This window comes from Abrus precatorius, unplaced genomic scaffold (genome assembly GCF_003935025.1).
Source record: "Abrus precatorius isolate BTA unplaced genomic scaffold, Abrus_2018 Scaffold3, whole genome shotgun sequence".
NCBI lineage: Eukaryota > Viridiplantae > Streptophyta > Magnoliopsida > Fabales > Fabaceae > Abrus > Abrus precatorius.
The window spans coordinates 949,262-964,075 of NW_020874373.1; the positions used below are offsets into that span (position 1 = coordinate 949,262).

At 32.6% G+C, this 14,814-nt stretch overlaps 3 protein-coding genes across 5 annotated transcripts; 2 read left to right on the forward strand and 1 right to left on the reverse strand.

Moving 5' to 3' along the window:
* Window positions 1-3,038: 3,038 nt before the first annotated feature.
* On the forward strand, window positions 3,039-5,301 carry LOC113862684. Its single transcript, XM_027495808.1, has 2 exons — window positions 3,039-3,281; window positions 3,502-5,301. Exon 2 carries the CDS (start codon window positions 3,616-3,618, stop codon window positions 5,134-5,136), a length of 1,521 nt encoding a protein of 506 aa, XP_027351609.1. The 5' UTR covers window positions 3,039-3,281; window positions 3,502-3,615; the 3' UTR covers window positions 5,137-5,301.
* A 2,575-nt stretch (window positions 5,302-7,876) lies between these two features.
* Window positions 7,877-9,597, forward strand: LOC113863020. Its single transcript, XM_027496391.1, is given in 2 exon segments — window positions 7,877-8,875; window positions 8,878-9,597. Coding segments are annotated over 2 exon segments (1,506 nt in total). The 5' UTR covers window positions 7,877-8,083; the 3' UTR covers window positions 9,592-9,597.
* A 1,715-nt stretch (window positions 9,598-11,312) lies between these two features.
* Window positions 11,313-14,267, reverse strand: LOC113863801 (heat shock cognate 70 kDa protein 2-like). Of its 3 annotated transcripts, none has more exons than XM_027497520.1 (3): window positions 13,929-14,267; window positions 12,613-13,577; window positions 11,560-12,222 (listed from the first exon to the last, which is right to left on the reverse strand). In XM_027497520.1, the coding sequence occupies exons 1-3, from the start codon at window positions 14,140-14,142 to the stop codon at window positions 11,839-11,841; spliced, it is 1,563 nt and encodes a 520-aa protein (XP_027353321.1). In that variant the 5' UTR covers window positions 14,143-14,267; the 3' UTR covers window positions 11,560-11,838. The 3 variants fall into 3 exon arrangements, with proteins under 3 accessions (XP_027353319.1, XP_027353321.1, XP_027353320.1); XM_027497519.1 differs by having other exon boundaries at window positions 11,560-12,173; window positions 12,339-13,577; XM_027497518.1 differs by having other exon boundaries at window positions 11,313-13,577; window positions 13,929-14,260.
* Between the last annotated feature and the right edge of the window lie 547 nt (window positions 14,268-14,814).

The window sequence follows — 14,814 nt, forward strand, 5'->3', positions numbered from 1 at the left end:
TTGTATTTATATTTCTATAATTTAAATGTGTTATATATAAAGGCCATAATAAAAAAAATATGTTATGTATAAGAATTAAAAAAATATATTTAATTATATTATAACAAAAATTAATCACATAAATTTAGAAAATATTTTTATTTAAAATTATATGTTTTTTTTATTAAAAACCAATCCAAAAAAAAAAATTGAGAAATAAAATAATATTTAAGTTTATTATTAAATATCTTTATTTACTCAATAAAGTTACTCTGTCACTGTATTGATTCTTATTTTGTTTGATAATTTTTACTAAAATATAATTTTGATATATGTAACTACTAAATTATGAGATATTATTTTATAATTAATTATGAAGCTTATATATAATTGTTCAAAATCATTTATCGACCTGTGCTCTTTTGTTCCCACTGTCCCACAATTTCCAAGAGAAACAGAAAAAATAAATGCAGTGTTTTTAATATTTTAAATTGGATTAAAAAATTTAATGGAATAAAAAATGATGTTGTTTAATGTATTAAAAGAAGGAAGCTTTTGATGAACCCTTCTATACAACTATCATTAAATTATTACACAGAGTCTATAAAATTCTTTAAATAATAACTGATTGTTAATTTAAAATTTAACATGTAAGAGATTGAATTTTAAATATACTTTTGTATAACTATTTTTCATCTTATAGTTAGAAAAACGTTTAAATTTAAAATATTAGAAGACGCGCGATCTAATAGTTTTAACTTAAACCTTTGACATTAAAAAATCAATCGTTACCTAAGCATTGAAGTTAAACCAACTAAAATATTATAAATGATCATATAATGACTGTCTTCATTAACTTTTGTATACTAAAAAAACATTTTAATTACTAACAAAAAAAAGTCACTTTTAAGAACTAAAAAGTAAAAGCTATTGATATGTACATCATGATGGTTAATATTTCTTTACCACCATTTATAAATATAGCCAAGTATTTTTACCATTATTATGGTTTCATGCCGTTGTTATTTAATTTTTTTCCAGAAAAGTTACACACAATATATCGTAGTAAGAATAAATGTTGGACTCGACGCCTGATATGCATGGAAACCAATGAAGAGGCGTTTCAAGTATATAATACTATAATCTTCTATAGTATTTGTTTACTAATATTCCTAATACTTCATAAGAAAAAAAATGAAATGAAAAGGTAAATGTTTTTAATATCTTAGAAATATAATAAACATTCAACACAAGTATTTTTAATATTAACTTCGAATAATTTAGATTCTCTCATGGTTATTTATTGTCCCTATGAACAGATATTTTCCATTCAAAAGCAGAACTCCAAGTTCCAAGTTTCAGATGGGTCAATGCTTGCTAACATTGTAGGTTGCATGTTCTGAATCAAAGTGGTTGACACATGGAGCCAAGGAAGACTATTTACTAAGTGTAGCAGTTAACTGGTCTTCATTCTATTTCGTGTTTGTAAATTCATGTAATCATGTGAGATCAAGAAACTAGTTGGTGACTTTTATATAGTCAGCTCACCAACCAATGAAACTATTTTAACTAATGTCCTTAAACAATATTTGGTTTGAAGTCAATTGGATGCGTTCAATCTTTCGGTTCAAAACTTATGTTTCAATCTTCATTTCCTTCAGTGTTTTTCTCAAACTTTTAGCATCTTTGGGAACCCATTTACTTGATTTCACAGGTTTCTGTAACTTATTTTGTAAAACTAACAGTAAATCAACTGTATCTAAATTACACAGTACCAACACAATATGAATTCTAATGACACCGTTTCAAAACTATAACAACTCCCATCTATGAGAAGTGCTAGAGCTGCAAACTTTAATTTGCTGGGCTCAGCACAAAAATTCAGATTTAGAGGTCTAACTTATCACTAAAACTAAACTAGTTTTAAAATTTAGAGTTTTAATAAATCAAATATTTAAATTTACTTTATTTTTTTTGTCCAGATTTATATTAGATCTCATTTAATAAAATCAGATTTTAGCTATCAAAGTCAGATAAAACAACAAGAAGTCTCTTCTCTTCTCTATAAGCTAATGTGATCAAGTCTAAAGCTTCAACTGATACAATATTAAGTTGAGTCATCTACATGTTTCCAATTAGCAGAGCTGTAATCACGTTGAAGTTAATAATTAATTTTTTTAAAAATAAGATGAATTTACATTTTATCTCAATAATAATATGCATAACAAAAATGTCTTTGCTTTCATGATACAATATTAATTGGACTTCGAACATCAAACAAATTAAACAGGATTCAAAAGTTTTTTATTTTTGGGTCAAAAGTTTAACTATTCAATCATAATCGATTTGGGACAACTAGATATGGACCAAAACTATCTAGCAATGTTAATGGCCTACTAACAGCCCAATGACTGGGCCGAAATTAGTTTTAAACTATTTAATCTGTTCAACTTGACCCAAAAAGTATCTGTGAAAACATAGCCTCTTATTATTTAACATTAAATTTTTTTTATGCTTCTTAAATATTTTTTAAAAAAATAAAGTATATTCATAAACATTAATAAGAAAGTTATATATAATTAAATACATGTATATGTCTAATAAAATAGAGTTTAATTTTGTTATTATTAATATAAATTTCTTAATTATTATCTAATAAAAATAATCTTAAATTTGAATTTTAAAATGATTATTATGAAAATTCACTAACTTTAATCATATGACAAGTTATAGACGACAGAATAAAAATAATTATACAACTAATATATATTTTTGTCCAAAATTAAAAAATTAAGAATTGTCTACTATCAATATATTTAAATTAAATTAATAAATTGTTGACTTAATAAAATGTTTTTTTTAACTTTCTAACATATAATTATAACTATAAGTAATCCTAGAACAGTAGTAATTTTGGGTCAAGGAAAAAGAGGAAGTGAGTTTTGGGCCCTACTACTCTTGTGCAAAAAATACCGTATCCAGTGAAGGCTTTAACCTACATGACCATAAACAAAAACACCAAAATCTTAACCTACGAAACTCCCTGTCTCCCTGTAATAACGGTTCCTCAATTACCCGTTTTCTCCCTAATATTTTGTCTTTTGCCTCAAACTCCACACTGCACTTCTTCTGTGTTCTTTTCACGGGTCATCGAAGAAGAAGCAAATAAAGCCTTTTTTGTCTCCTTCAGAAGAAAGAATAGGTAAAAGGGTCTAAGTAGAAAACATGGTTATTGATGACAATAACATTCTCGTTGCTTGCACAAGTTCCTTTTTTCGACACTCCGATGCTTCTCCTAAAAGGTTTACCCCGTATTTCATTCCTTTTTTTTTTGAGACCCTGTGTGTTGAGTACTTGACTTTGCAATTTATCATGTTAAATAGAATTATACACAAGTTATCATTTTAAATCTTTTATTATTAATAATAATAATAATAATAATAATAGTAAAGATTTGAATTGTTGATTCCTTGAAACGTGGGTGTGTGCGAATTCATTTATCTGATTATCTGATAAATATAGGGCTTTGATGGAGGGAAGATATAGTGGGGATTGATCTGAAGAAAGTGTCTACGAGGTTGTTATATTGAATTGTTATTGAGATGGCAATAAAACTCATCAAGAAGATGAGGTAAAATGGGGGATTCCCGTGTCAATGCTTTGTTAATGGAGAATCATCACCCATCCACTCTCTTGTCCATGGATTCAAGTGCATCATCTCGTGAGCAACTCGATTTGGAGATGAATAGTGAAATTATACCTTTAGGTCCACCTGATATCAATTTGCCTCTGTCATCAGAGCGCGGTAGCTTGATTCCACAGCCATGGAATTCTGTCACGTGTGATATTTTGGATGTTGGTCTTGGCACACATGGATATGAGACTGATACTTATCTCAACTCGACAAAAGCTGGAAGAAAGTGTGCAAAGCGGGTTGATAGTATATGGGGTGCTTGGTTCTTTTTCAGTTTTTACTTTAAGCCAGCACTGAATGATAAATCTAAGGCCAAGGTTGTCAGGGATAGCAATGGTGTTACGGGGTTTGAATTCGATAAATCTGATCTTAAGCTTGATGTTTTCATGGTCCAACATGACATGGAAAACATGTACATGTGGGTTTTCAAGGAAAGGCCTGATAATGCATTAGGAAAGATGCAGCTGAGGAGTTACATGAATGGGCATTCTCGCCAAGGGGAACGCCCTTACCCGTTTAGTGTTGATAAGGGTTTTGTTAGATCTCATAGGATGCAACGGAAGCATTATAGGGGACTTTCAAATCCTCAATGTGTGCATGGCATTGAGGTTGTTCCATGCCCCAATCTGATAGGCCTCGAAGAGGATGAACGGAATAGGTGGATGGAACTCACTGGCCGAGATTTGAATTTCACAGTCCTGCCTGAAGCAAGCGATTTCAGTTCATGGAGAAATCTTCCCATCATGGATCTGGAGCTTGAAAGGCCAATTCCCCCAATCAAGAGTAATTCAAATTCACACACTAAGAAACTACTTAATGGATCAGGGTTGAATTTGTCAACTTATCTGTCTAACCATAGCAATGGTGATGGGTTGGACCTATCTCCTGTCAGCAGCAAAAAAAGGAAGGACCTTTTCCCTAATGGGAATGATGAAGAATGTTGCTTGACTGTTAATACTCCATCTGATTCCAATCAAGATATGGAAATGCAACCTTATGCAGAGCCACTTTGGTTGAATTACTTTAATGGGGTGATGAAGGATGTTTATGGACCTGTTACTGCTGCAAAAACTATATATGAAGATGAACTAGGTTACTTAATTATTATCAGTCTACCATGTGTAGATCTTCCGAGTGTCAAAGTTTCTTGGAGGAACACTGTTACTTGCGGTATCATTAAGGTTTCTTGTATGTGCACATCTCGGAAGCCATTAATCAAGAGACAAGACAGAACATTCAAGCTTACAGCTACATCCTCTGAGCACTCTCCTCCTGGTGAGTTTGTCCGTGAAATTTCGCTTTCAACTCGAATTCCTGAAGATGCAAATATAGAAGCTTACTATGATGGACCAGGATCAGTGCTGGAGATCATGGTGCCAAAACTTCGCACAGGACCAGAAGAGCATCAAGTCCGCGTTTGCCTTCGCCCTCATCTTCAAAGTAATGATCTTATGTTGAGATAGCCACTTAACAAAAATTGTTAGGATTGCCAACATGTTACATAAATCTTTGTTTTGCTAATTTTATACCATATATTATCTCTACAATACAAATGTCTGTTTCTCACATTCTCTCTAGACTATAACACAAAATGAGTGCCTGCACATTTTTCTCTAGCAATTTTAGCTCACATGCAGTTCAATTGTAAGAATAATTAATCCTTAAAACAAAGATTATCAAATCATACCTTGCTTTGTATGTTTTCTATATTTTGCATGGCTTTGGAAATTTTTATCATTTTAATTGTCCTTACATATTCAAACAAGTTTGCTTTGTCACCCAATTGATCAAATCTTCTTTATAAGTTGGTAAAAGTGTAAAAAGTTAACTAAAGTTCCATTCAGAAGCATCTATTAAACTAACCAGTTTTCTGCCACGATGGTCTAATCAAATATGATATAAATCTACAAAAGAAACAGAATGCCTATTGGGTATTGGCGAAGGAAGGACTCGCTAGTCCATGCACTATTGTGTAGAATTTATGAACGGGTTTCCCACAAGTTTCAGGTGAGAGCATATGGTGCATCATCTTATTTGAGAACAAGCTTTTAACAGATGATAAATAATATAGAATTTATGAATATAAAAAATTAAATATTAAAACTAGATTTAATCATATTTAAAAAGTATACAAATATATTTGATCGTTTTGTACCCAAAAAATTGAGTGGTTTATATAATATAGATTTAAAATTTAATATTAAAATTAAAAACTACACCAACTTTAACTAAAAATATTTTTTATTTTAAAATGTTCAAAACAAAAATTAGCAGGTACCCTAGACAGACTTTAATGTTCTGGCTTTAATTTAATCTCTATTCTGAATAGCGTGTCTTTTTTCAGGTAAAAAAAATTACAAGCATGTGTTACTTCAATGCTTTTGGTATCTTCAATAACAATTTGCCTACGATCCTCAAATAATAAATAAAGGCCTACCCGAAAAATCACTTAAAAAAAATATCCTAAAAGGAGGTTACTCAATGCTTTTAATGTAATTTTTCCCAAGAAATGACTTATTACTATTTGAAGGGAATTTCGAGCCTGTGTAAAATAGGTAATTTTATCTAGTCATTTTGATTTTACCCACGCGTCTTGAACATTTAAAAACGACCTCAATTGTTGTCTTAGCAGTTTTAAAAATCTATCAAGACACATTAGTGGTTACTATTTAATGTCTTTAGCGATCATTGCATGATTAAAAAAAATTGAAATTCTTTGCATTTTGCATTAACAGGGAGAGAACGAGCTTATTTTGATGTGCCATTTTAAATTATCTTTTACATGTTTGATAGGGTTTTCTAAAAATTAAGCTCTAAGAAAAGCATAATTTGTACCTTAAAACAGCCTTTTAAGCTTATAATAATATTTTAAAATTGTAGACAAGTTACTTAAAAGTTGCATTAAAAAAATTGCAGAGCACTCCGTTTAAATACAAAATAGTTTTTAGTTTTTTAAAAGATCTTTTAAAAAAAATCACACAAGAACAATCTTTTATAAGTTCATTCAAGCGAAGCTTGATATATTGTGAAATCTCTAATATTATAGTGGAAAATAATTTGCAAAGAGGCCCAAAATCTGGCCCAAAGGCAGCAGAATATACAGGGCTCAATTCTTTGCTCAATTTTGTGGACCAAAAGAAAGTCCAACTCTTTTTTTTACCATTTCATAGAAACTGTAAGGAAAGAGCATAAACTCCATTTATCGTGTATGCAAACAAGTTCACGCTTGGATAAAATTAATGTACAAGATTATAAGTATTTTTATATTATTTTTAATCAAGTTTAAACTTTTACTTCCATAATAATACTAGTATATTTTAACTTTAACTTTCATTACATATATCATATAAAATATATATTTTAATTTAAAATATAAAAAACACCTTTAAAATATGGACAAAAATTAATAAAATAAATAATATTATAAATTTTATTTAATTTTTATTATATTTTTCATTTACTATATTAATAAATATCTCACTTATTTGTTATTTTTCTTTGGCATAAATGTCCAACAAATAACTTAGTAGGAAGGTTGTCATTCCATTTTGTAAGTTAGTATTGAACTAATCCTTATTAATGTTTCAAAATCGATCATAAGCAAGACATTAATTTGATTTTTTTTTAATAAAATAAAGTAATGACTTTTGCAAATAAATTAATTAAGACAAATCCAAAGTCATATGCTATTCAAAGAATCAATTTTATTTTATTTTTGAGAAGTCATTAAAATTGATTTTAAGTACTTAAAAGCAGAATGTTGTTGAAGAATAAATGAGAGGGATCCGGGTCAATCCGACCCGGTTGAATATGAATGTAGGGATAAACTTTTGCTATAGTGAGACGGTATCCATCTAACTCTTCCCCTCTTTGTTTCCTTTCACGAGTTGAATCCCACATCAAAATATTTGTTTTCTATTTTAATTTCTTTGGGGGTAAAAAATAGGTCAAAGCCTAAAAAAGGGTAGATACAATATATATGATGTAGAATTGCATCCTCGCATCTGAAGCTTCTTCTTCTCCATTTTCTAATGATTATTTTTCAAGGTATTCCTTTAACATTCCCTAAGATTCTCATTTTGTTTCTCTCTCTCTCTCTCTCCCTCTCTTTTTTTTTTTTTACCTTAAAAATCTTTTTTTTTTTTTTTTAGAATTTTGTGTGAAAAGAGATACCTTTTTTGGTTTGAAGATTTATGGAGTCTAAGAAAACAAATTTATAGTTTTGTTGGAAATATTTAGTTTTGTTTTTACAAGGTGTGAGGATAGTATTATCATCTGATTTGTAAATCTAGGGTTTTGATAGTGAGGAATTGATATGATGAAGGTGTGTGAGGTTGTTTTGTTGAATTGTTTGTGGGATGGCAACATTGAACCAAGAAGGAATAGAACTCATGAAGGAGATGAAGTAAAATGGGTGATTCTTCTCTTTTCACTTGTCTGTCAATGGAGAATCATCACCCATCCACGCTCTTGTCCATGGATTCAAGTGCATCATCACATGAGGAACTCAATTTGGGGATGAACCCGCAAATCATCCTTTCACTTCCCCCTGATATTAATTTGCCTCTCTCAACAGAGCAAAGCCCTCCTCCACAACCATGGAACTTAGATTCATGTGAGATTTTAGATGTTGGTCTTGGTACTCAAGGATATGAGACTGGGACTTTTCTCAATCTTCCAAAAGTTGTCAGGAAATGTTCTAAGCGAGTTGATAGCATATGGGGTGCTTGGTTTTTCTTCAGGTTTTACTTTAAGCCTGTGTTGCATGAAAAGTCTAGGGACAAGGACAGTGATGGTGTTTCAGGGTTTGATAAGTCTGATATTAAGCTTGATGTTTTCATGGTCCAACATGACATGGAAAACATGTACATGTGGGTTTTCAAGGAGAGGCCGGAAAATGCATTGGGTAAGATGCAGCTAAGGAGTTACATGAATGGGCACTCTCGCCACGGGGAGCGCCCATTTCCATTTAGTGTCGAGAAGGGTTTTGTTAGATCCCACAGGATGCAACGGAAGCATTATAGAGGGCTTTCAAACCCCCAATGTGTGCATGGCATTGAGGTTGTTCCATTACCCAATCTAATTGGTCTTGATAAGGATGAGCAGATAAGGTGGATGGAACTCACTGGGCGAGGTTTGAATTTCACAATCCCTCCTGAAGCAAGTGATTTCAGTTCATGGAGAAATCTTTCCAACACGGAATTTGAAAATTTGAGCTTGACAGACCGCCTCACCCTATCAAGAGTGCTACTAATCCTCATCCTAAGAAACTGCTTCATGGATCTGGTTTGAATTTGTCAACACATCCGTCAAACCATAGTAATGGTGATGACATTGATCTTTCTCCTATAAATGGCAAAAAGAGGAAGGATTTTTTTCTTTATGGGAACGACGAAGATTGTTACTTGGCCGTAAATCCTCCATCTGACCATCTAGATATAGAGATGCAACCAAGTCAGCATCACTGGTTGAATGACTTTAGTGGGTTGATGAAGAATGTTTGTGGGCCTGTTACTGCTGCAAAAACAATTTATGAGGATGAAAAAAGTTACATGATTGTTATCAGTCTGCCATGTGTGGATCTTTCAAGTGTGAAAGTTTCTTGGAGGAATACTCTCACTAATGGTATCATAAAGATTTCTTGTGTGAGCACATCTGGGAAGCCATTCATCAAGCGACATGATAGGACATTCAAGCTTACTGATTCTTCGCCAGAGCACGGCCCACCTGGTGAGTTTGTTCGTGAAATCCCTCTCTCAACTCGAATTCCTGAAGATGCCAACATAGAAGCATACTGTGACGGAGCAGGATCGGTGCTTGAGATCATGGTGCCAAAACTAATTGCTGGATCAGAAGAGCATGAAGTTCGTGTTTGCCTTCGCTCTCATCTTGGAGGGAATGATCTTATGTTGACTTGAGTCAGGAACTTATTAGATTTAAAAATTATTGTGGTTGCAAGTATGGTCTGAAAATCATTATTTTACTTGTGTAATCCACAATACTAAAGTGCATTTCACAATTGTCTCCATTTTTTATCATACTAATTGCGATCGCTGTTTTGGGTCCATGCATCTATTAGGTTTTGATCGTAATCATTCTTTATCTTTTGATATCCAATTCTGATCATTGAATTGAAATTATTAAATCTTACCTTGTCTTTATTGGTATGTTTTGGATTTACTTGTCTGAGCATGTGTTTCGCAGACTTAACCCCAAAAGTGAGGAAGTGCGGTTTAGAGGATAAAGTGCAGTTTTAATTGTTAATTAGAAAATCAACGGTTTAACTAATTTATAATTTGTTTTATATATATATATATATATATATATATATTTTATCAAAATATACGATTACATAGACCAGACAATCTAAACCGTTAATTTTCTAATTAGCAATTATAAAGGTATTTGTTCTTCTAAAGTTTTATCCTTGATGATAAATCCAAGTTTCTTGGTTTCTGTTTTGGTTAAAAGTCTGGTTAACGTGAGGAAGTAACATACCTTCTCCTTGTAAGATCTCTGTTAGTTACCGCCAGTCTAGTTGTTATGCCTATCTTTTGCCACCAGTTACGAGACTCAGTTTCACACACCCACTGAAGAAAAAGTAGTTAATTATTGGATAAATATGTCAAACTACTTGTTTATATTTTCATTTTTCTTGGAAATTGCCTTTGATTAAAGCATTCAACAAGGTAACGAAAGCAACCCAATAATTAGGAGTTTGATAAAACTAAAATTTATGATTCAAGTTTATTTGGACGACTTTTGGGTTAATTATTGTCGCAATTTTATTTTTCAATTGCAAATGTTGAAAGTTGTGGCATTATAGTAATTGTGTAATAAGCTAGTTAATTGTTCAAATTAAAAAATTCTTGTTAAAAAATGAACTATTGAACACTAACTTGCAACTTCACTTCAATTGGAAAATTAATGAGTGTCGTGCTTTTAGTTTTCTTTTTATAAGAAAAATTAGATAAAAGTGTTCAGATACATTGTTAAAAGTGTTCCTACTCTCCAAATAAAACGTTGAGTTGATGCTACAACCATCTAGTGTGATTTCAAATTTTATCTGAATTACCATTTTATTTTCATCCATTGGAATTTAATAGCAATATGATGGTCCTGATCAGAGATTTTAACACGTGGGTATAGATAGTAGGTTTCCGCACCTCATACAAGTGCAGTACCCATTAAGCAGATTTTAAAGAAATTTATTATTAAGAGTATCTAGAGATATCTATCTGTAGATATTAATTATTTTTTTAAAAAATTAACTAATTATAAAATATCTCATTTATAATATTATAATTAAAAGAAAGAATATGTCACTCAAAATTATTTAACTAGTATATCATATATATTTCAATAAAAATAACACAATATTAAGCACATATCAAAATTATTATAAAATAATAAAAGGTAAAATCCATATTAATTTGAAATGTATAAGCACATTTTAATAATTTTTTGACAGATACCCCAGTATAACAGATATTCCAATTTCCTAATCTAGACGGCTAAGACGGGTAGAGAAAAATTCGTACAATTATAAAATAAGAGTTCAAAACACAAAACTGAAGATGCCACACGCGTGGAGAGGCAGTGTATGAATCTATAATTTCTAAATAAAAGATAGAGATAACAAAATCTAATTTCATCTTTATAAAATTTAAACCAGTACCTCTTGGAAGATATTTTCATATAGTGGAGTTGTAGACATATAATTTAGGCTAAAAAGTTGCACAATAAGTTCGACAGGCGAAGAATAATCGCCGATACCAAGTGCCAACAAAATAACTTCATATTTCAGTGATAAATATTTCCTATCATGGGATCCGAGACATACAACTGGTGTTACAGAACTACATATTCGAGCGAACTACAAACAGAGAACTCCTGCGCATCTGTAGGCTAAAGACAGCAGGATAACTGTATCGTGTTATTCAAAGTCTGAAAACAAAACATAATAATTTCTGCAGGTAAATTGCAAATAAATATTGACTATCGTCTAACATCCAATTTAATAAAAGCAAACATAATAAATGCGACAAAACGCTAAGGGGAAATTGTCTTCCTTTCAACTAACTAAAACCATGCAAGTTAAAAAAAAAAAAAAAAACCAACCAAAATGTCATCAAATAAGTAGAAAAGGAGGAAATCAGGTACATTTAGTCGACTTCCTCAATCTTGGGGCCAGCACCACTGCCACCAGAAGGAGGAGCATAATCATCATCGGCTCCACCACCCACATCTGGACCAGCACCACCCTGATACATCTTGGCAATGATAGGATTGCAGATGCTTTCCAATTCCTTCATTTTGTCCTCAAACTCGTCTGCCTCTGCAAGCTGGTTGTTGTCTAGCCACTGGATAGCCTGCTCAATAGCGTCCTCAATCTTCTTCTTATCAGCTGGAGCAAGTTTTCCGCCAATCTTATCATCCTTCACAGTATTCCTCATATTATATGCATAGTTTTCCAAAGCATTCTTGGCCTCAACCTTCTTCTTATGCTCTTCATCCTCTGATTTGTACTTCTCAGCCTCTTGAACCATCTTTTCAATATCTTCCTTTGACAGTCTACCCTTGTCATTGGTGATAGTGATCTTATTCTTCTGACCAGTGGTTTTATCTTCGGCAGAAACATTCAAGATACCATTGGCATCAATGTCAAAGCACACTGTAATCTGTGGAACACCTCTAGGAGCAGGAGGAATGCCTGAAAGTTCAAATTTGCCCAACAAATTGTTATCTCTCGTCCTTGTTCTCTCACCTTCAAAGACTTGGATCAACACGCCAGGCTGATTATCAGAATATGTTGAGAAAACCTGTTCCTTCTTTGTTGGAATTGTAGTGTTCCTAGGGATCAGGACAGTCATCACACCACCAGCAGTCTCCAAACCAAGAGACAGAGGAGTGACATCGAGGAGGAGAAGATCCTGAACCTTCTCATTGCCCTCACCACTCAAAATTGCAGCCTGAACAGCAGCACCATATGCAACAGCCTCATCAGGATTTATGCTCTTGCATAACTCCTTTCCATTAAAGAAGTCCTGCAAAAGTTGTTGAACCTTGGGAATTCTGGTAGAACCACCAACAAGGACAACATCATGGACACTCCTTTTGTCCATCTTAGCATCTCTTAAACATTTCTCAACCGGTTCCATACATTTCCTAAAGAGATCCATGTTGAGCTCCTCAAATCTGGCACGAGTAATGGTAGAGTAGAAATCAATTCCCTCATACAGAGAATCAATTTCAATGGTAGTCTGAGCAGTAGATGATAGCGTTCTCTTTGCCCTCTCACAAGAAGTTCTCAACCTTCTAAGAGCTCTGGGGTTGCCACTTATGTCCTTCTTGTTCTTTCTCTTAAACTCTTGAACAAAGTGGTTCACCATCCTGTTATCAAAATCCTCACCTCCAAGATGAGTGTCTCCGGCTGTTGCTTTCACCTCAAAGATACCCTCCTCAATAGTAAGCAAAGAAACATCAAATGTTCCACCACCAAGATCAAAAATCAAGACATTCTTCTCACCAACGCTTGTAGCCTTCTTGTCAAGACCATAAGCAATGGCAGCTGCAGTAGGCTCGTTGATAATTCGCATAACATTAAGACCCGCAATGACACCGGCATCCTTGGTAGCTTGACGCTGAGAATCATTAAAGTAAGCAGGTACTGTAACAACAGCATTCTTAATCGTAGAACCAAGATAAGCCTCAGCAATCTCACGCATCTTCATGAGTACCATAGAAGAAATTTCTTCTGCTGCAAATTGCTTCTCTTCACCCTTGTAGTTAACCACAATCATTGGCTTATCAGCAGCACCAGCAATGACCTTAAATGGCCACAACTTAATATCACTCTGGACAGAGGCATCATTGAATCTACGACCAATCAACCTCTTAGCATCTGTGACACAAACAAAGCATCTTACAATACGCCATCTCGCATTTAACACTAACAATCATAAAAAATTCAGATCTATTCTGAGAAACTCTAAAAATTTGAAATATATATAAAATATAAGTTAAAAATATCAACACAATGCGTCACAAGCTAAATAATCAGTGAAACCTTCTATAACAAGCTAGATCTAAAAACATGCAACCGTTTGTACTTGAAACAAACTTATAAACATGACTATATTTAAAAATATATAAATAAACACATACAAACAAGGCTATTTACACAATCACATTATAGATCGAGGAAGAAAAATAAAAACGACTAAGCGAAGCTGCATGTGAAAGCAGATCTTACCGAAGACGGTGTTGATAGGGTTCATAGCGACTTGGTTCTTAGCGGCGTCACCGATGAGACGTTCGGTGTCAGTGAAACCGACGTAAGACGGCGTCGTTCTGTTACCTTGATCGTTGGCGATAATTTCGACGCGGTCATGTTGCCAGACACCGACGCAAGAGTAAGTGGTTCCGAGATCGATTCCGATTGCAGGACCCTCTCCTTTTCCAGCCATTGTGTTTCACTGTTCGGGTGTGAGGGAAGAAGAGAGAGAGATCTGAGAAGAGGCTATGGAAACCACAGCGGCGAGCGAGAGGAAATAGAGAAATGGTTCGCTTATATAGTTAAGGTTTGAATTCCTTCCAGAATGTTCTCTTGGTCTAAGCTCGGAGTGGTTGCCAGTTGAATCTGGGTAGCATGCACACTTTTCACGTTTGCATAGTTGATTTTTTGAAACCGTGGGCCCGTGGTGGGCCGTACTGTGTGTCACCCAACAACTCACTTTCAATTTTAATGTTGTTTTCCTCTCCCTTCCTTAGACAGTAGTTCAATTAAGCAATTATTCACAAAAATAAAAAATAAAATTCTAATGATTATTTATTTTAAAAAACTATTACTTATTTTAATGAAATTTTTATTTAAATTATACGTTTATTTTATATAAGATATAATTTTATTTTAAAAAATATTCATAACGTAATTGTATTTAAGAAATAATGTAATTTATTATTGATAATAAAAAAATTATATATAATAAATTTATATTATATCATAAAAAATTTAATATTAAATATTTAAATTAATAAGTTATATATTAAATAAATAAATACATTAACTTATATAAATATTAAATCAATATTTTTTAATATAAATTATTAGTAAATAAAAATATAAAAATTCATAATTA

Excerpts from the sequence above, each read along its gene's own strand:
- LOC113862684 (XM_027495808.1), top strand. The coding sequence starts at position 3,616 with ATGGGGGATTCCCGTGTCAATGCTTTGTTAATGGAGAATCATCACCCA.
- LOC113863801 (XM_027497518.1), bottom strand. The coding sequence starts at position 14,142 with ATGGCTGGAAAAGGAGAGGGTCCTGCAATCGGAATCGATCTCGGAACC. Across the intron at positions 13,578-13,928 it reads CCCTATCAACACCGTCTTCG|ATGCTAAGAGGTTGATTGGT; the intron begins GTAAGATCTGCT and ends TTTGTGTCACAG.